This window comes from Asparagus officinalis, chromosome 10, assembly GCF_001876935.1.
Source record: "Asparagus officinalis chromosome 10, Aspof.V1, whole genome shotgun sequence".
NCBI classification, from domain to species: Eukaryota; Viridiplantae; Streptophyta; class Magnoliopsida; order Asparagales; family Asparagaceae; genus Asparagus; species Asparagus officinalis.
The window spans coordinates 8,618,749-8,641,045 of record NC_033803.1 but is presented as its reverse complement, the minus strand read 5'-3'; the positions used below and the strand labels follow the sequence as shown (position 1 = coordinate 8,641,045).

Here is a 22,297-nt window from a genome sequence, read left to right as displayed (position 1 = left end):
AGGGACTTAACTGTACCATCATTTCGTTAATATAAATAGATAAGGAGATGCTACTAAGTAGCTAACTTCTTTTTCTCTAAATCCTCTCTGTACAAAACAACAGAGTGGAAGCTAAAATTTAAACCTGAGATAAAAGTCATCCACAACAACATAAATTATTGTCAAAGTATTACCACACTTAGTACATGGAGTATGATCACATCGGTATTGTACATGGACTACTATATTTAGAACCTGAATATTAGATTAGATCTGCACATAATCTTTAGAGATTTACCCACAGGAGGGATCAGAAGATTGATGGTTTCAAGTGTACATGCATAAAGGACATCCTCTGAGCATCCAAATAAACTAAGTTCTGATGCAATATTTTAAAGTAAATAAATCACAAACTAATTGAGATTTAAATATAATGATTTAAACAAAAATCTAATCTACTTTAAGAAGAAAGCTCATCTAGAAAGCAATGAGGATAAACTATCAAACTTATGATATTTAGATTTTGGGACTTCTACTGTGGTTTGCCGATGTGTATGGCAAATAGCAACCCATTTCAATTGCGAAGGTGGCCACTAAATTTCAATATGGATATTAACATAACCCTGAAAGAACCACACAAAATATAAAATGATGATACAAATCAGCATTAAAGCAAAGGGGGAGAGAACTTACCACATAGTGCTTCTACTGTAGCAATATGATTTTTGACAATGAAGCCGCCTTCATCGGTAAACACAGCTGCAGCACGAACTTTAACAGCAGAATCAGGATCCTCAAATCGGATGTATCCTGATTTCTCACTCATCCGAAAATCAACAAACTTCAAAAAGGACAAGCACCAAATTATATTTACAATCAGACAGCTAAATGAGAAAACAGTTATATGAACTCTTCCAAGTAACAACATGACAACAGCTGGATAAATTAAAGTGGGTTTATGTAGCAATCAATAAATACATTGGCCACCTTTCAATTTCAATAAATACACAAATGACTTTCAAAGTGGGTTTATGTAGAAATCAATCATTGGTCATTCAAATTTTTCACTTAAAACCCAAAAATTTACTCACATTCAAGACACGTGACTCATTTTGTTTGTGTTTAGGTCTGGTTAGAATACAAGTCACATATCTTGAACGTGAATTTTTTAAGGTTGGTTTTTGTTTCTTAGGGAAACTTTGGACGCAAGGTTGTTGATTGCAACACAAAGCCACTTTAAAGGTAGTCTATGTATAAATTGAAATTCAAAGATAGTTTCTTAGAACCACTATATTTTTATGGTGGTTTGACTGGTTTCTATGGAAACACCATAAATTAAAACAATATGGATGCTTTCACTACGTTTATTATTTAAATTGTAGAATACTAAGCAAATTTTGGGACCTTGGCTAACGATTTTGCTGCAAAAAATCATTTAATAAATTTAATTAACCTACAAATTATTATTTTTAATGTTATATGTAAGTTTGACTATATCAATTATGTTACTGGATACTTTGGATATTCCTCAGATAATGGTACAGATGAAAAGTGAACCCAAAGATATTATCAATGAGGCAACATAAAAGTAGAAAAGGGCACAGTAATGCTCCCAATAATATGTAATGAATCAGTAAAATACCTTAACATTTCCAAACTTTTGGAAGATCTTCTTCAGATCCTCTCGAGCAACTACATTTTCATTGTCAGCTAAGTTGGCATTCTTCTCTCCACCTTCCACTGATAAACCATTAGTGCCCTTAACCTCACCTTGTAAGGCATTATCAGCTTTTTTGTTGGTCTCTTCGATGAGATCTTCATTAACCTTTTCGCCATTTCCCTTTTCAACATGTTCTGCAGATTTTCCTTCATCATCAACATCATTTTCTGAGGTTTTCATTTCAGCAATCTCAGTTACCTTTCCCTTAGTGTCTGGTACTTCATTGTTGACCTCCGCACTCTGACCATTTTCTTCTATGGACCCTTCAGGTGTAATGTTTTTCAACTTAAACGAAACAATCAAGCCCTTCGGGTAGCTATCATTACAAATCACATCAAACATAAAAAGGTTATATAAGTATATCATTCAACGCAATGACTTGGAGTTTGAAGGGTCAAATTGAAAATAAGCAAAGGACTAAGTAAACGAATCTACCCCCCATTTGTTGAAGTATTATGAGCTTTTTCAATATCTTCCCACTTCTTTCTTCTTTCAGCATCAAAATCTTTTCTGCATTTACAATAAAATTCCATTAATAAGTCAAAAAGCTCAATTGACTCCACAAATCCACATATTATCTATAACTAATACTGGTAATCTTCAATCCAAGTAAAATTAACAATATGTGAAAAACACAAAGTTAACAGTTGAAAATGTTCAATTATCAATTAATTACAATATTGGACTTTCATGACTTATCCAATTACATTAAGCATAAAACATCATAGGAGATAGGCCACATAAAACGGTATGTCTTGTCTTGTGGGGAGGCGCGAAACGATTTTGATCTAGAGGCATGAAATCTTCAACGACTTGGAGGAATGGGTTCAAAATCCATGACGAAGAAGGCTACCAATATGAACAGTATGTGGGTCGTGTTCACGGTTAAACAGTAATTTTTTTTATGTGGAGGTTTTTTGACTGGTTGGATGGTGGGGATTCTTTTAGAGGGGAAATGAGTGGTGGATGAGCGAGAATGATAATTGAATGAAAATTTTAATAGGTACTAGGCATCACGGGACCTCACACCCAAGGACTTCACACCCCAAAGACACTTCACGTGCCAATAAACAATTCACATGCTCAAGATCAAACTCAATTTTTTTATTCATCAATATCTATTCCTCATGGAGGATTAGATTTCTTATTTATAGAAAAAGAAAGTAACTAAGCATATAAGTAAATAAAAATCTTAATCAAATCAAAACTAACAAAACTAAAAGATGCAATCAAATAAAATCCTAACTAAAATAGAAAGAGATTTCAAAATCAAATCCTAAAGAAATCCTAACTTTAAAAAATTACATGGGATTAAATCAAATATTACTAAAATTAAAATTATTCTAATAGATCTTAAAATCTTCTGATGGACGATCTATGATTGTCCTGCATCAAATCTCCCCTTGTTAGAGAAAATTCGACCTTGAGTTTTATAATGGGAAAGCGTAATATTGACTTGATTAGTGAGAAAAATTTTGTTGTAGATTGCAAAGTCTTCAAGATGATCTGTAAAACCTGATACTGAGTTGGTGGTGGAGGGTTCAGAATAACTAAGTCAATAACCAGATTATCTTGAAATTCACATTGCATAGTGATCTTAAGTTTGGATTCTAGGCTTAACTTGAGCTCTAGGTTTTATTCAAGCTCGAGCATTAGATCGACATGTTGCTTTGTTTTTTGTTACAACTCTTGTTTAAGCTTAGGCTCTGGATCTATCGTTTGATTTGTTTCTTCTGGCTGTAGTTCAGGCTCGCACTCTACATTGATTTTTTGATATACATCTGATTCTAGCTCACGCTCAGACTAGGGCTTTCGTTCTTGATTAAATTGTTAATTTTGCTCTGCTTTCTCGTCTGACTCAAGTTTCACATCTGGATTGAAATTAAATTTTGATTGAAAATCCACATCTGGCTAGGGTTGAGAAATTTGTGTTGGTTTTACTTCATGATTTAAAGAGAAACAATATCTTCTAGATGATGGACTAAAGTACCTCCTCTCTAAAAGAGCTTTCATAATTGTCCATGAACGGACATTTGAATGATAATAGTTTCTATACCACCAATATTTTGCCCCTCTTTCACCTACACTTAGCATATAAATACATTGTCAGTTCTAACATATCATAGATAGAAAATATATCTTCTATATTGAAAATCCAAACGTTAAATTCATAAGGCTCCTCATATCCATCAAATTCATAAAAGTAGGCTAGGGTACCAAAATTAATGGATTAAAATCATACCCTTGTGAAGGAGGTAGTGACATTTTACCCCTGATAATTGTGGATCCTTCGGCTCAGATACCAAACGATGGAGAGGCGTGAGGGTTCCGATCTGGAGGGGAGAAATCGTCGAGGACTTGGAGAAATGAGGTTAAAATTCATGACGAAGAAGAAGACTACCAAGGTGAACAGTATGCGGATATTGTTCACGGTTGAACAGTAACTTTTTTATTTATGCGGAGGTGTTTTGACTGGTTGGATGGTGCAGATTCTTTTGGAGGGGAAATGAGTGGTGGATGATCGAGAAGGATAATTGAAAGAGAATTTTAATAAGTACTAGGCATCACACGTAGGAGTCTCACACCCAACAGCTTCATACCTCAAAAGACACTTCACATGTCAATAAACAATTCACATGCTCAAAATCAAAATTAATTTTTTTATTCATCAATATATTCCTCATGGAGGATTACATTTCTTATTTATAGGAAAAGAAAGCAACTAAACACATAAGGAAGCAAATAAAAATCCTAATCGAATCAAAACTAACAAAACTAAAATATGCAATCAAATAAAATCCTAGCTAAAATAGAAAGAGATTTCAATATCAAATCCTAAAGAAATCCTAACTAAAAAGAAGATAACATAGGATCAAATCAAATATTACTAAAATTAAAATTATTCTAAGAGATCTTAAAATCTTTTGATGGACGATCCACCATTGTCTTGTATCAATATCTGCACCAGAAAACTGTTATTTGCAACAAAACAATTACAGATCAAGGTTTACCTAAAGCCAAAGTTGACATGCTATTACATGTTTTTCCATTTTAGTTCACAATTTCAAGTCATAATGCAGACCACCAACAAACAATCTGTGCCTATAAAAACAAAAGAAAAAAAATGAACAAGTCCCCTAACATATAAAAACAAAATTTAGCGAGTTAATAAAAGTTTAGGATTTAAATTTTCTGGTTATTTGCATAACGCAGAATAGGTGTTAGGAATAATCAACTTTTAACAAGTTTGAGCCTAATTATTTTTATATTGCAAGATTGCAAAAAATACAGAATTAGCTTAAAGATCGCATTACCAGTATGCAAGACATAAACATAAATATTGTTATTGAAAAAAGCAGAAATTAGCTTAAAATGGGGTTCTTGTTTACTTGGGCTTCATCTCTAGCTCCGCACCAGCAAAAACCATGCTTGCACTCAAAACCTTATTGGCATCCTCCTCTTCTGAAAACTCAATCAATGCAGTGCCACAAAAATATCTTTTATCACGAAAACGACGTGGCAATCTCACACTGTTCACCTGCAAGCATCCATAAAAGGATCTAAGACAATAATTTAAGGGGTATTATATTCTAAGTGTGTATCAATATGCATACACAATAGGTAAATCCCAATTAAGGTCTAAGTGTGTATCAATATGCATACACAATAGGTAAATCCCAATTAAGGTCGTAAAAGTAACTGACAGTTAAAGAAGTTGGTAATAAGCAAATGAGACATGTAAAGCAGAAATTGAAATCCATAAAGAACAAATCATGTAATTCTAAGAGCATATCACATATAATACATGCCCAACTATGCTGTGAAGGTAAGGACATGGGACATAGATACAGGGGACATAGTTGCAAGGACACACAAGATCTTTGAAAACTTGGATGCTGCGACGCCCCTGGTTTCACACATTGCTGCAGTTCAAAGTAAACCCAGATATGTCAAACCATTCAAGCACTCTCCACTGTGCATAAACATGTTTCACTGTCACAATTGCTATAACTCTAGCAGAAACAAATTATAAAATAGAAAGGGTACAAACAGATACAACAAAGATGAAAATATACGGAACACAATGTAGATAAAAGACATCCAACAGTATCAATATGTTCCAACAGAAGAAAAGATGGTACATCTGATAAACTAAAATAAATATAATGTATCTCTAACACATAAGAGTCAACTAAAAAATACATAGGCACTCAACCTCTAAATGAAACACATCTAAAAGAGTTAAAACAAAATATAATAGACTGTTATGGAGTACTAACTAACTATCTATACATGACGAAAATCTATACTCTGTCCCCGTCGACCTGCGGCTCTCCGAACCCCTGACTCGCTATTTGAAAAAAATAAAAACGAGCGTTAAAACGCTAGCGAGAATATCTCCACCACCCCAGGGGGAAGGGGTTAGGTGTATATAAAAATACTAATCATAACATATATAAATATATAAATCATATATCCTGAACTGAGAGTAGTTAAGATTTAGAAATCCACAAAACGAGATGAGTACATCGAGCGAAATAATCCAAACAAGACAATCCTCATATATATACCATGTATCTCAAATTGTGGATCGCTAAATATCAACTCTAAATCCTATAAATAATTAGTCAACAAAGAAAAATACACCATCAACATCTCATCCAAAACAAGTCGTATTGTAGTATCTCACGCTACCCTTGGTAGGTGGCACGGAAACAAGTGTAAAATCCTATGAAAGCCTCGTCAAGTATACACCGCCATATAAAAATGTCAAATATTAGACTATGTTCACAAATAGTACTCGTCTGAGTTCTAGGCTTCCTAAATATGTATAGTGTAGTTGTCTGTAGTATTATGCAGCTCACAGACTATCACACTCGGAGTACAGTCGCCCATTATATCATACGATACACGAACATGCACACTCAATCAACGAAACAATGATGCATCACGGAGTGTAGTCGCCTGTATTCTCATGCGGTGCACGGACTAACGCACTCAGAGTGTAGTCGCTCGTGTTCTCATTGCGGCGCATGGACTAACGCACTCAAGCATCCGCAACTATCGTAAACCGAAACAATCATCACTCCCTATCGTGACACACAAAAAAGTATTAGACTAAGTACTACCCAAAAGCTCGTGTGTGCTCAAACTCAATACATGCACTCTCATGGTCACGCACATGTATCGATGTACGACTTGTTCTTCGTGGTTGCGATCAAACGCACGTGGAAAAACCCAACAATTTCATAACAGCACTAGGTCGGTCGACTGATGTTCTTCATCGATCGATCGGCGGAGACATGCACGAAACATGCATAAACATTCAGCCTTGATCGATCGACCGATATATGTCGGACTACCAGAGAAAAATCCACAGATTTGATGACCAATCGGTCGACTGATTATTTTTATTAGTCAACCGACCACAGGAAATTTTTCAGATCCCGAGAAAAATTAATTTTCGGTCGGCTGATGTTTCTGATCGGTCGACCGACTAGGTGACAGATCAAAAACGTTAGATTTTCTCTAAAATTCACCAAAATCGAAATTTTTCAAAGAAACTCATACATACAATATTGATTTACTATAATTAAGGTTTGCTCTGATACATGAAACCACAAATATAAATTTGAGTGGATCTAATAACCCTAACATGATTATATTTGTAAATTCATCATGAAAACAATTAAATTAGCAAAAATCCCATGTTAGATTTACTTCAAACCTTCAACCCTAATTAAAAAATGTTTCATAACTTTTAAATCAGAAAAGATAAACTTTTACATCATAAAGTTTAAGGGGGCGGTGTTATTGAGGCCATCGCCTCATGTGCGCCCCAGGCACGATGCGCTATAGACTAGGACAAAAGCGCCACACACCAGAGGCGGGCGCTGCACTCTCACAAGGCGCGCGCCTGACATGCGCCTTGCGCTTTAGCTGGGACGCACACTTCCATGCGCCCTACAACATAGAGTTGAGATCCCTTTACTTGAATTGGGTTTCGGATATAAGACCAGTTAATTCCTTAAACCCGTTTTTAAAAAAACCAATCAGTCATTAGGATTCCCGATTACTATATTTTCAGCGTTGTTCTCTCTTTCTTCTCTCTCACTCTCAATCGTTCGTCTCGTCCCTCTCTCATCTCGATTGCTTTGACAACCAACGGAGCCACCGGATAGGCTAGCCAACGGCGACCCCATCTCAGGCAACGTTCAGGTAAGCTTTTGCCTTTTTTCTTCTATTTTTTAAAAATAATTTACATGTTTAATACATCTGAGATATTTGTTTAATTCTTGCTACTTCACCCTCCATCTTTTCATGTTTAACCTCTAAAAAAAAGTAATTGATGATTTAGTATAATTGTTGCTAATTGCTACTTCATTCTCCAACTTTATGTGAAATCAGACAAGTGGTTGTATATTTCATATTTGTTCATGTTTAGATGAAAGATTCATACATTTGCTTGAGTGTCTCTAAATTACAACTTCAAACAAGTTCATGCTACCTAGCAATTAAAATGGTAACTAGAAAATTATGAACAATCATATTTATTAACTGTTACTTTAAAAATAAACATTTTATAGTTTAAATGAAAATACATATTTCTTATTTGTTACTTAAAAAAGTCAGTGAGCATGGTTTGATGATTTAGTAGGGGAAATTATATAGCTTAGTCTTTTTATATGTAAATTATAAATATGTTGTTTCTATGCTTATTCGTCTTATGTTGGAAAAGATATATTTAAGGTGTGTGCCTTGACTTAGTGAGTCGCACACATCGTTGTGTGCCTTACGCATGGTGCGCGTAAGGGGCCCTTGCGCCCCACATTGTACCTCGCACCTCAATAACACTGTAAGGGGGTAATCCCTACACATATAATAGGTTTTAAAAATCCAATAAAAACTAAGAAAAACGAGGATAGATTTGGAGAAGTGAAACTCGCCTTTTGAAAACGTTTTGATCTGTTACACGTGGAAGAAAAGCTCGATCCTTCTTCAAAAAAACTGTAGATCTCACCCTCCTCTCGAACATTTCTTCACAAATCTACTCCCAAAACAAGATAAAATTTTCTAGGGTTTTAAGGGTGGTGGCTGCTGCTCAGAACGCGAGGGATGAAGAAAAGAGGAGAAAGTCGGGTATACACACATATATATGTACAAAACAGACCCGACCAGAAACCAAGCAAAAACCGTCAGCTGTCAATCGGTCGACCAATTTTTTGGGTCGGTCGACCGACCAGCACACTAAAGCAGACTCGATAATTTATATATACCTGAGTACATTATCATACATATATATATATAATATATATATATAATTGATCTAAAATTGATTACAAACAGGTCCATTCATCCCAGAATGATCACCAACCACAAAAGAACTCATTCATCATTATTTTTTATAATATTTTTAAATTTTTGGGGTTTTACATTCACCCCTCCTTAAAAAAAATCGTCCCCGAAATTCAGCAAGTTATTATCAATCACCAGGTATGTGTAATATGCGCAATATTTACACTTAACATCTAGAATGTGAATACTCTCACTTAACCTCTAATTAAACAGAACTAATACGTCGAGTAAAAAATCCAAACAATGAACCCCATGTATATACCATATGTTCCGAATGATTAGGTGCTAAGTGTTAATACTCACATTCCAACGTGAAGTGTAAATGCGACTAAATAGATAAGATGAATATCGACGATATCATGACTAGCAATATACCTGCTCGAACAGGTGTGGATAGTCGTGACGCATATCCTCCTCACGTTCCCAGGAGCTTCTTCAACTCCCTTCCTATTCCACTGCACATTTACCAATGGGATTACTTCATTCCGGAGTTCCTTATCCTCCCTAGCAAGAATGTGAACATGTGTTTCAATTGTAGTCAAATCCGTCTGAATTTCCAAATCTGATATATCAACCACTCTCGGTTGTTCTTCGTCTCGTAAATGTTTCTTAAGCATCGAGATATGAAAGACATCATCATGCACACACAACATTGACGCTGGAAAGTTTAGTCGGTTCTGGACTGCAAGAATACACTTCCGAATCGACGCTATCTACTCTGAAGTTTGTCTCACGAGATCTGGCCCAAGCAGTAGGCTATCCTCCGGCTCTGTCCAACAAATTGGAGATCTACAGGACCTCCCACACAATGATTCATAAAGAACCATACCTATGATCATTTGGTAACTATTGTTGTAGGTAAACTCAATCAATGATATGTGATCCTCCTAACTGCCTTGGAAATCGATTACACACGCCCGAAGCATGTCTTCCAACACTTGGTTGATTCTTTCTGTTTGATCATCTGTCTGCGGGTGGAAAACGCTGCTATAAGCTAGCTGGTTGCCGAAAGAATTCTGCAAGCTCTAATGTGATGTGAATACTGAGCCACGATCCGATACGATCGTCTCGGAAACCCCGTGCAATCTCACAATTTCCCGAATAAAAATCCTTGCATAAGTCTTTGTAGTATGAGTTATCTTAACTGGTAAGAAGTGCGCCGACTTCGTCAAACGATCGATAATTTTCCCAAATTGAATCATTTCCTTTGCCAGACCTCGACAATCCCATAATGAAATCCATTAAAATATCTGTTCACTTCCATTCAGGAATGAGTAATGGCTATAGGGTACCCGCTGGTCTCTGATGTTATGCCTTGACCTGCTGATAGATAAAATATTTAGATACATACTCCGCAACATCCATACGCATGCCGTTTCATCAAAAATGTCTCTTTAAGTCCTTGTACATTTTGGTTGTACCTGGTATTGTACCTCATCAAACAATTCTTTCTTCAATTGTGGATTATCTGGCACTACCAAACGGCCTTTCATTCAAAGACCTCTATCTGTTTCGATGGTCCAATCTGCCTTGGGCTCTTTGAAAATTTTCTCTTTCGGGTTCGAATCCAAGAGTCCTCCAATTGAGCACTGACTACGCTATCAGTCCATGATGGCTGTATTACTAATGCCCACAAAAATGCACTGTTTCGACTAACCTCTGGTATGAAGTCAAACTGACTGAGGGTAAGAAGATCTCAGTATAACGAGCATCTCAAAGCTGAAAGTCTATGTCGACGCTTCTTGCTCAAAACATCAGCTACGACGTTGATCTTTCCTGGATGGTACTGAAGCGCGAATTCATAGTCTTTGATGAACTCTACTTATCGTTGTTGCCTCTGGTTAAGTTCCTTTTGAGAGAAAATGTATTTCAGGCTCTGATGATCTGTAAATAGTTCAAACTGAACCCCATAAAGATAATGTCTCCAAGGTTTAAGGGCAAAGACCACCACTGTCAACTCCAAATCGTGAGTGGGGTAATTCTGCTCATGAGTCCTCAACTGTCGTGAGATATAAGCAACCACTCTCTGCGTCTGCATCAAAACGCCTACTAGTCCTAATAATGATGCATCCGTGAAAACAAAGGTCTTGTCACTGTTCGGAATGATCTGATGCGGAAGTCAACTTAGCAAGTCTCAAAGACATTCTGACACTTTGGCCCCAAACAAACTGAACACCCTTCTTCGTAAGGCGTGTTAATGGAGTAGCAATTTTGAAAAAAAATTGGATAAATTTTCTATAATAATCAGCAAGCCCTAAGAAGCTACGAATCTCTGAAACTGTCTTCGACGACTCCTAATCAAGAATTACCTTGACTTTAGCTAGATCAACTACAATACCCTCCTTGCTAATGACGTGGCCCAAAAATCTGATCTCTGAAAGTCAAAACTCATATTTGCTAAACTCCGCGTACAACTAGTGCTCTCGTAAAATCTACAATGTCAAACGAAGAAGCTGCTCATGATCAGTCTTTGACTTTGAGTAGATGAGGATGTTGTCAATGAAAACGATCACAAATTGTTTTAGGTACGGACGGAAAACCTGGTTCATCAAATCCATGAATATTGTAGGTGCATTAGTTAGCTCAAATGACATGATAAGAAATTCAAATGACTCATATCGAATCAAAAATACGATCTTGAGAATATCCATCGCTCGTACGCGTAACTGGTGATAACCAGATCGAAGATCAATCTTCGAGAAACACTACGCTTCCTGCAACTAGTCGAATAAGTCATCAATCCTCGGTAACAGATACCTGCTTCGAATAGTGACCTTATTCAATTCACGGTAATCGATACATAAACAAAGGCTCGTCCTTCTTCACGAAAAGGACCGGTGCTCCCCATGGAGAATAGCTCCGACGAATAAATCCATGAGCAATGAGCTCCTCTAACTGAGTTTGTACTCTCATCTCAACAGGTGTCATACGATAGGGTGCACATGATATCGGTGCAGTGCTCAGCTACAACTCTATGCAAAACTCAACTTTTCTTACTGGAGGTAATCCAGGTATGTCCTGAAACACATCCTGATACGCTGAGACTACTCTGGTCTCGCACAAAACAGCACTCTCATCACGCTGCAACACCTTCTTAATGTATGCTAGAAATAACTTTGCAAACTGCTTCCCTTTGAGGTTGCTACGATCAACTCACTCCCATCGAACGCTCGCAAACTAACTATTTTGACAAAATAGTCGATTCTGATATGATAGGAAGATAACCAATACATACCAAGAATCACATCGAACTCACACATGCGTAAGACGATCAAATCAACTATGAACTCAGACTCATCTAAGCTGACAACACATCTCCTACAGATACTCTCTAATAGGGACACCTCACCTAAAGAAGTAGAAACTGACAAAGGGATATCTAGGGGATGTGCGACTAGCCGAAGTCTATCTATGAAAGCATAAGAGATAAAAGAATGCGAAGCTTCTGAATCAAAAAGGATACGGGTTGGAAAGAAGTTCACAAGGAATGTACCTTCCATCACGACCCCGCTCGCACCATGATCACGCGGTACAACTGCGTAAACTCGATCGGAAGCTGTGGATTGTTGTGCTGAAGGATCTGGAGTATACAAAACTATCTGTCCTTGAGGTAACTCCTGAATAACACGCACCTGACCATTTATCCTCGGAGCTGTCGGTAGTGCCTCTACTCTCGGCTGCTGACTCTGGCCTCGATTCTGGTGCTTAATCTGACCTTTACCCTGCTGACCTCCTATTGGTGCACTACGACACTTTACAACCCTATGACCGAACTTAAGGCAGTAAAAAAAACACCCTAAAATATGCGCTGTTGTGGTGCTCTCTGATCCTGCTGTGATCCCTTCTTATGAGAGTCTTGCTGCTGTTGCTGAGAACCTTTGTCATGTCGATGGGGACCTTCGAATCCTGAAAATGATCTCTTGCCTTTGCCCTTATCTCCGAATTGTCCTGCTTTAGAACTTCCGTCTCTGCTCTTTTGAAAAATGGCGGTCTAAGTCTCCTGTGAGAGCATTGGCTACCTCGTACTGTGAAATCATCTAGAAAAGTAGCGACGTAAAGATACATACTGTTCGTCAAAGAAATAGGTGAAATCCTCCCAAGTGTCATTCGCTGTTCCGATGTGAATTGGAGTCTATATCACACTCCGACGTCGCCCTTGAGGCTAAATGCTGCTAATCTCTACTTCTGGACTGAATTGACGTCAAAAAAATATAGGATGTTCCTCACATCTTCCTTTCACTTATGGGCTTCAAGGGAATCTAATATACCCTGAAACTTTGGTGTCCTCAGCTTCTGATATCTCTCCACCAAACATAGCTAAGCCTCCTATCTGCGACTCTATCAACAGCTAGTGGTGGTGTAACTGCTGGTGATGCCTCTGTAATAGGCACAGTTGGTACGACTGGTGGTGGAACCACAGGAGGTGGTGTTGCTAACGGAACCTGATTCGCCACTCGCTCCCCAAATGTTGTTTGTCTCACTACAATCGGCGCTATGAGATCAATCAAATACCGTGGAGCCTGTTGTGGCTCCCCCCCCGGCTCAGCTTGCCCAGCTCCCTGAGTACGAGATCTACCACGATCACGTCCTCGTCCCGACATCTATAAGTTCAAGAAAAGAGCCATTAGACACAGTAAATGAGACCATAAGCATATATAACGTAGCAAATAGCAATAGAAAAACACAACACATAGTATCCTCGAAAATACTTTATAATCAAAGTAAGACAATCATAAAAAAAATTCTCAAAAATTTTTAAGTTATACGCATAACGGCCTCACTCAATCTAGGAATTTCTAGCGAATTGTATACAAGAACCCTAGAAAACTTTATACTAGCTCCACGACTCAACACAAAATATCCTAAAGATGCTGAAACTAGAGCTCTGATACCAACTACGACGCTCCTGTTTTCACACATGGCTGCAGTCTAAGGTGAACCTAGAGATGTCAAACCCGTCATGCACCCTTCACTGTGCATAAACATATTTCACTGTCACAATTGCTCACTCTAGCAGAAACAAAGTATAAAATAGAGAGGGTACAAACAGATACAACAAAAATGAAAATATACGAAACACAATGTAGATAAAAGACATCCAACAGTATCAATATGTTCCAACAGAAGAAAAGAGAGTACATCTGATAAACTAAAATAAATATAATGTATCTCTAACACATAAGAATCAACTGAAAAGTACATAGGCACTCAGCCTCCAAAATAAAACACATCTAAAAGAGTTAAAACAAAATATAATGGACTGTTGAGTACTAACTATCTATAAATGACGAAAATCTATATTCTGTCCCCGTCAACTTGCGACTCTCCGAACCCTGACTCGCTGCTTGAAAAAATAAAAACGAGCGTTTAAGTGCTAGCGAAAATATCTTCACCACTCCCAGGAGGAAGGGGTTAGGTGTATATTAAAATACTATTATAACATATATAAATATATAAATCATATATCCTGAACTAAGAGTAGTTAAGATTTAGAAATCCACAAAACGAGATAAGTACATCGAGCAAAATAATCCAAACAAGACAACTCTCATATATATACCATGTATCTCAAATTATGGATCGCTAAATATCAACTCTAAATCCTATAAATAATTAGTCAACAAAGAAAAATACACCATCAACATCTCATCCAAAACAAGTCGTATATGTTGTATCGTAGTATCTCACGCTACCCTCGGTAAGTGGCACGGAAACAAGTGTAAAATCCTGTGAAAGCCTCGTCAAGTATACATCACCACACAAAAATGTCAAATATTAGACTACATTCACAAATAGTACTCGTCGGAGTTCTAGTCTTCCTAAATATGTAGAGTGTAGTCGTCCGCAGTATTATGCAGCTCACGGACTATCACACTCGGAGTGCAGTCGCCCGCTATATCATACAATATACGGACATGCGCACTCAATCACTGAAACAATGATGCATCACGAAGTGTAGTAACTCGCGTTCTCATGCGATGCACGGACTAACGCACTCAGTCGCCCACGTTCTCATTGCGATGCACGGACCAACGCACTCAAGCATCCGCAACTATCGTAAACCGAAACAATCGTCACTCTATCGTGACACAAAAATATTAGACTACGCACTACCTAAAAGCTCGTGCGTGCTCAAGCCCAATATGTGCACTCTCATGGTCACGCACGTGTATCGACGTACGACTGGTATTTCGTGGTTGCGATCAAATGCGCGTGGAATAACCTAATATTTTCAAAACAGCACTAGGTCGATCGACTGATTTTCTTCATCGGTCGACCGGCGGCGACATGCACGAAACATGCATAAACATCCAGCCTTGATCGGTCGATCGATATATGCGTCGGTCGACCGACCAGAGGAAATTTTTCAGATCCTGAGAAAAATTAGTTTTCGGTCGGCCAATGCTTCTGATCAGTCGACCTATCAGATGACAAATCAAAAACGTTAGATTTTCTCTAAAATTCACCAAAATCGAAATTTTTCAAAGAAACTTATATATACAATCTTGATTTACTATAATTAGGATTTGCTCTGATACATGAAACCACAAATATAAGTTTGAGGGGATCTAATAACCCTAACATGATTATATTTGTAAATTCATCATGAAAACAATTAAATTAGCAAAAATTTCATGCAAGATTTACTTCAAACCTTCAATCCTAATTAAAGAATTCGTTTCATAACTTTTAAATCAGAAAAGATAAACTTTTACATCATAAAGTTTAAGGGGGTGATCCCTACACATATAATATGTTTTAAAAATCCAATAAAAACCAAGAAAAACGGGGATGGGTTTGGAGAAGATGAAACTCGTCTTTTGAAAACGTTTTGATCTGTCACACGTGGATGAAAAGCTCGATCCTTCTTCACAAAAACCGTAGATCTCACCCTCCTCTCGAACATTGCTTCAAATCTTCTTCCAAAGCAAGATAAATTTTTTTAGGGTTTTGAGGGGGGTGGCTGCTGCTCAGAACGTAAGGGACGAAGAAGAAAAGAGGAGAAAGTCTGGTATACACACACACACACACACATATATATATATATATATATATATATATATATATATATACAAAACAGACCCGACGACAGATATTTAGGGTAAGGCGACCGACCAGCACACTGAAGCAGACTCGACAGTTTATATATACCTGAGTACATTATCATACATATATATGTGTGTGTAATCGATTACAAACAGATCCATTCATCCTAGAATGATCACCAAACACAAAAGAACTCATTTATCATTATTTTTGATAATATTTTCAAATTTTTGAGGTTTTACAGATGCAATTCAATTTGATTCTTGTGAACACGATTATAAAATAATATGACAACATATATGAGAAAACAAATATGTCCACGTGTATGTATGTATGTATATGGGATATTGCATATGAGATGGTAGCTCATTTCGTAAATGAGTTACCAAGATAGAGTGGTAAACAGACCCGACGACAGATATTTAGGGTAAGGCGACCGACCAGCACACTGAAGCAGACTCGACAGTTTATATATACCTGAGTACATTATCATACATATATATGTGTGTGTAATCGATTACAAACAGATCCATTCATCCTAGAATGATCACCAAACACAAAAGAACTCATTTATCATTATTTTTGATAATATTTTCAAATTTTTGAGGTTTTACAGATGCAATTCAATTTGATTCTTGTGAACACGATTATAAAATAATATGACAACATATATGAGAAAACAAATATGTCCACGTGTATGTATGTATGTATATGGGATATTGCATATGAGATGGTAGCTCATTTCGTAAATGAGTTACCAAGATAGAGTGGTGAAGTTCATTTGCACCCATGTGACCAGTAAGTTGGACCAAGATAGAGGAGTGGTGAAGTCCATCTCTTTTGTGGCTCAACAAAATTGTCATGGTGCCAACATATTCACTCACTAGTTTCATCCATTCATGTGTCAGTGCCCTGCATGCAACACAATTCAGATGCATATTGACGTAAAGCCATCCACAAAATTGGATATGTTTATACAGTTAAAAATCATGAAGATCTAATGAGAAGATCTGATGAAGGATGTACTTCTCACTCTCATCTGCCAATTTATCTCGCTACTATCCCTCTCAATTATGTGCTTACACATCATAACCAGAAATTTCATCCAAACATCTGACCCCATCCTATTGAATGTTTCATCCTAACATATCATACTTACACCTACAAATATGGCAATGAATTGCTGTACTTCTGGACACCAAGCAATATTCCGTCCTAACTCTTGATTTCACCTTACTTCATATAATTTGAAGCCCCAGTTCACTTCCTTTAAATTCTAAAAGTATTTATCAACCTGATCATATAATTGGAATATTAGACATGATATTACAAACATCTCAAGCTTTTAAATGCCTAGGCCAACTGGCACTAGGTTCAAGATGAAGAGAGGGCTTTCGTTGGTTATTTCTCCCATTACAACCACTTATGTTAAGTGACTTTCATGCAAAAACTTTATCCGCAAATCTATTACCCAGGCTTGTCAGGTGTACTTTACTCCAAGCCAAGTAATAAGCAAGAGATCAGGTAATGAGTATGAGATGTCAATAAGGAAATTCAAACTACCAAAAACCTACATGCCTTATCACATCGAATTTATGAAAACAGGGGGGAAAGAAAAAGTAAAAGAAAACCATGCAGATCACAGAAAACTAGGAATAGCACAACACATGGAAACAATAGATAAGATAGGTTGAATGTCACAATACTAAAATTTCATTGCTCCCTTCGCATGTATGCTGCATGAGTACCGGTATGGGTATGGGACAATGCAAACTTGTAAAAGATAGGGTACGGGTACATGGCTATATAAATATTTATATACACATATTATATATTGAGATTAATAATTTATATAAGAACAATAATTAAAATTAAAATTCCTATAGCCTTTGTATGTTTCTTTTATTATGCGAATTATAAATTGGAAAAGCACTAGTTTTTGAACAAGACATCCAAGCGACCTTCAAAATCACAATTTGGAACCTCACTTATCCTCCAACGAGTTTCAAGAAGTGGTGTGAAGTGTAGGATATATGTCCACAAACTGAATGTCAAGTGTTTTAAATTAAAACATGTATTGTATAATTGAGTACATGCTTGAATAAATGCATGCAATTATGCAAGCAGTGCCAAAGGAGTTTGGGTACGGGTATGGGTGCAGGAATATGTCGGGTAAGGGTACGGCTTCAGATTAGAACTACCCAAGTAACATAGCTTCTCGCTAACTAGAACTGCTACATGGCAAAAGTTAGCACTGCAACAGAGTCACAGACAGAGAAACAGCTAATAAAAATGCTAACACAGAAGTACTTGTGTGCTTGGGTATATGCACAATGTAAGGTTCGCAAAATATGCATAACCAAAACTGATTTACTAATCAGTGAGATAATATGGATGATAAACAATTAACATCTATGGCAATTACAATCTGAATGATAAACAATCAACATCTATGGCATTTACCTTCCCATGTTGGCCAAAAATGGACTGCATATCTTCAATCGTAACATCATACGGCAAAGGAGATGCTGCAACTGTTCTTGAATCTACTTGCTCAATTACCTCCTCCGGCTTTGATAGTTCAGTCGTCCTACCAACCTTCTTCCCTGAGAATATGATTACAAACACTAGGATCGCACTTCTTCATACATCAAAGCTTTATTCTAAAAGCTAAGGTAGAAACATACACAGAGTAAAGAAGGACAGCAACTTACCAACAAACACAGAACAAAATCAAGAACTTAGTTTGGTCAACATTTCATTAATAAACATATTGGACATAACTGAAAGAACTAAGACTGGCTACAAATGGGAGACAGAAGATTAACACTAAATCAAACAAGAGTTTAAGTGCATAGAGACCACACTATAACAGTCTGCCCGGTTATAATCCATCCTATTTGTAGAAAGCAAAGGGATTTGCATGAACAAAATAAAAGATTGCCCAGAAAAAATTGTTATGACTCTATATAATTAAGTATTCACTATATTATCACACATTGCATCAAAATGTTACCTTTTACATCTAGGACATCTAGTTACAAGATCCTCTACTAAAATTAAGGGGTTTCTACCCATATAAAAGGACACCTAATTACAAAATCCTCTACTAAAATTAGAGGGGTTTCTACCCATATACACGGCCAAACCAATCATACTTACAATTTTGCCTCCTAAATCTATTTATGTACCAATTGACCCCCACTCTCGCTCTCGCACTCTCTAAATAACTTTGCAGGGTATTTTAACTCAGTGCGGTAAAATTGGGGAGTGGTGTATGCGTGAAGGGGGAGGGAGATCGCATAGCAGTAGATTTCGTTGGGTACATTGCAAATAGGACAAATTTTTGAAACCGACCATTTTTTAACTTTATTGGGCAAAATCGACCTCGTGGAAAAAAAAAGGCAAAACCGACCCTTTTTAAAAGAAAAGGGACGGTTTTGCAATTGTGAAGGTTTTACGAAGTGCACGGGACTACTAGTCCCGTGCACTTCGTTGTCGAGAGAGCCTGCTGGAAACAAAGTGCACGGGACTAGTAGTCCCGTGCACTTTGTTTCCAGCTTAAAAGAAATGGGGATGAAGATGTACTCGTGCTGAATTTTCCCTTATGTTGTCCAATACGTAAATATCAATTGGTGAATTGCTAGCTAGGGAAAGCTCATTGCCCCCCACCGAACCAACATTATATAATAAATTGTCAAGCTTGATGTGAGAGAGTTGAGAAAATGGGGAAGGTTAAGATGATGACCTTCGCGTGCATCATAGCCAATGGAAACAGTAACCAATACCCATTTTTCTTCTATAAACAAGGGAATAGTTGAGGTCTTTCCAAGGTAATAGAAGGCAACTAGACATTTGAATTGAAGGGCTCTTGGAAACAAAGTGCACGGGACTGCTAGTCCCGTGCACTTTGTTTCCAGCAATCTCTGGAAACAAAGTGCACGGGACTACTAGTCCCGTGCACTTTGTTTCCAGCAAGCTCTCTCGACTACGGAGTGCACGGGAGTAGTAGTCCCGTGCACTTCATAAAACCTCTACAATTGCAAAACCGACCCTTTTCTTTTGAAAAGGGTCGGTTTTGCCTATTTTTTTCCCACGAGGTCGATTTTGCTCAATAAAGTTGAAAAAAGGTTGGTTTCAAAAATTTGTCCATGATTATTACAAATTTAAGAACAAAAACTCTCACCGTCTTCAGAAACTTTGAGCAAAGTAGACTTCCTCAATGTCTCCGCCACCGCCAACACCATCTCCTCCGGCACCCCCTCCCCCTTCACATCACCCAAACCGAGATGGTTTCTCATCCGAGCAAATGAACATATTAAAGCCAAGCTCACCACTACAAAAACCAACCAAACTTAGAACTAGAAATAAAAAAGACGCTAAAAAAGAAAAAAAATATCGTTTCTTGAAGTATGCATACATCCATCTTCGCTCTTATTAACAGTTTCCCTCAAGAATTTGTCTCTTGGAAGATTGCTGTCGCTGAAATAGAACTCCACCTGCGAAAAATCACCCAAAATAAAGTTTAAAAATCGAAATTTTCCCATAAAAAAGAGAGGGATTAAGGTTTATGATTGTGGTTCACCTGACGGAGCACTTTGGCTGCCATGCTCTCGTCCAAGCAGGCGACCGCCATTGGAGAATTGAAGAAGAAAGAGAGGGATTGAGATGTTTTCTAGGGCTTCGAGGGGTTTTTAAGGGTTTTAGGGCTTATAATTGGACAGGATTATTTATATTTTGCAGACTAATACGAGTAGAAATCCCATCAGAATATGAGTGGGACCCATCATTGATTACTATGGTTTTATTGTAGAATTGGCGGAGATCAGGTTCGAGGCTCACCTGGTCGACCGCATTCGTGTACATTGTTCGCTGGGCTTCAGCATTGGTGGCGATCGACCGGTCCGGTCGACCGCAGAAGTTTCTGCTTGGTGGTCGGTCGACCGCCGAACTCTCTGGAGTTTTAGACCTCGTGCTGGATGGCAGTCGGTCGATCGGGACGGTCGACCGCGATGGATCGCGGTCGACCGTGCCGGTCGACCGCCAAAGCGGGTTGAGTCTGGGTCTGTTTTCCAGACCCGTTTCGTTTGGGTGTCCTATAAATACCCAAAGGGGTGTTTCTAGGGTTTGGAGGCTGGAGTTTGAGATCTGAAGGGAGAGTTTTATTGGGCTTCTATTGTTGGAGCAATTGGTGAGATCAAGAGTGAGTTGTTGTGGATTTTTTTGGTGAGAGATTGTAACCCTAGTTGTATCCCCTTGATTTCTAATAGTGAAAAACTCCCATCTCCTTGCCCCGTGGACGTAGGCATCTTGCCGAACCACGTAAAACTGGTGTTAGTGATTGTTTATGCTTGTTGGTGTGTTGGTTTATCTTTTCTTGGCGATTGGTTTGGATTCTCGAGGCACAACAAGTGGTATCAGAGCTCCGGACAACGTTTGGGCTTTTTGGAGGTATAGATCAGTTGGGAAGTTCATCTAGAGCTTCGATTGGTGATAAAGGTGGAATCTTTGTGGTAAAGTTTCTATCTTTTTCAAGTTGGATCTATTTTCTTGTTTGTTCCGCAATTGTTTGGGTGCTTTGAGATTATGGCCGGAAAGGATAAACATGGGGAGGGTTCTTCTAGTGTGAAGGCCGTCCAAAGTTTGAATATACATTCTATGAAAATAGATGTGGAAAAGTTCAGCGGCACAAATAATTTTGGACTTTGGCGATGCGAAGTCATGGATGCGCTAAATGCGTAAAATTTGGAAGATACGTTGGAGTTGGACGGGAAACCGGACAACATGGATGATAAGGTTTGGAATAAAATGAACAGAACGGCGTGTGGTATGATTAGGTCTTGCCTTACGCAAGATCTAAAATATGATGTGATGAATGAAACTTCGGCAAAGAAGATTTGGGAGGTCCTAGAGGGCAAATATTTGACAAAGAGTGTCGAAAATCGTTTGCATTTGAAGAGGAGGCTTTATCGCTTCCAATTGAAGAAGGGGACATCCATTAGTGATCACATGAACCACTACACGAAGCTACTTGCAGATTTGGCGAACGTAGATGTCATTGTTGAAGATGAGGATAAAGCATTGTTGTTATTGAGTTCCTTGCCCGACGAGGAATATGAGACCTTCGTCCTCACTCTTATTAATGGGAAGGCATCTCTTTCGTATAGTGAGGTCACCGCAGTCCTTGTGAACTAT

The 22,297-nt window shown here is 37.8% G+C and overlaps 1 protein-coding gene across 1 annotated transcript in view; it reads right to left on the bottom strand.

The window, feature by feature from the left end:
- The window catches only part of LOC109825337 (la protein 1-like), a 28,444-nt gene extending 7,617 nt beyond the window's left edge, over window positions 1-20,827 (bottom strand). The window contains exons 1-8 of the mRNA XM_020392182.1: window positions 20,688-20,827; window positions 20,523-20,601; window positions 20,289-20,438; window positions 18,566-18,708; window positions 5,089-5,237; window positions 2,135-2,209; window positions 1,622-2,015; window positions 673-820 (exon numbers count right to left, since the gene is read on the bottom strand). Of these exons, the coding sequence (XP_020247771.1) occupies window positions 673-820; window positions 1,622-2,015; window positions 2,135-2,209; window positions 5,089-5,237; window positions 18,566-18,708; window positions 20,289-20,438; window positions 20,523-20,601; window positions 20,688-20,738 (1,189 nt within the window). The 5' untranslated portion in view covers window positions 20,739-20,827. The remainder of the gene's footprint in view (window positions 1-672; window positions 821-1,621; window positions 2,016-2,134; window positions 2,210-5,088; window positions 5,238-18,565; window positions 18,709-20,288; window positions 20,439-20,522; window positions 20,602-20,687) is intronic.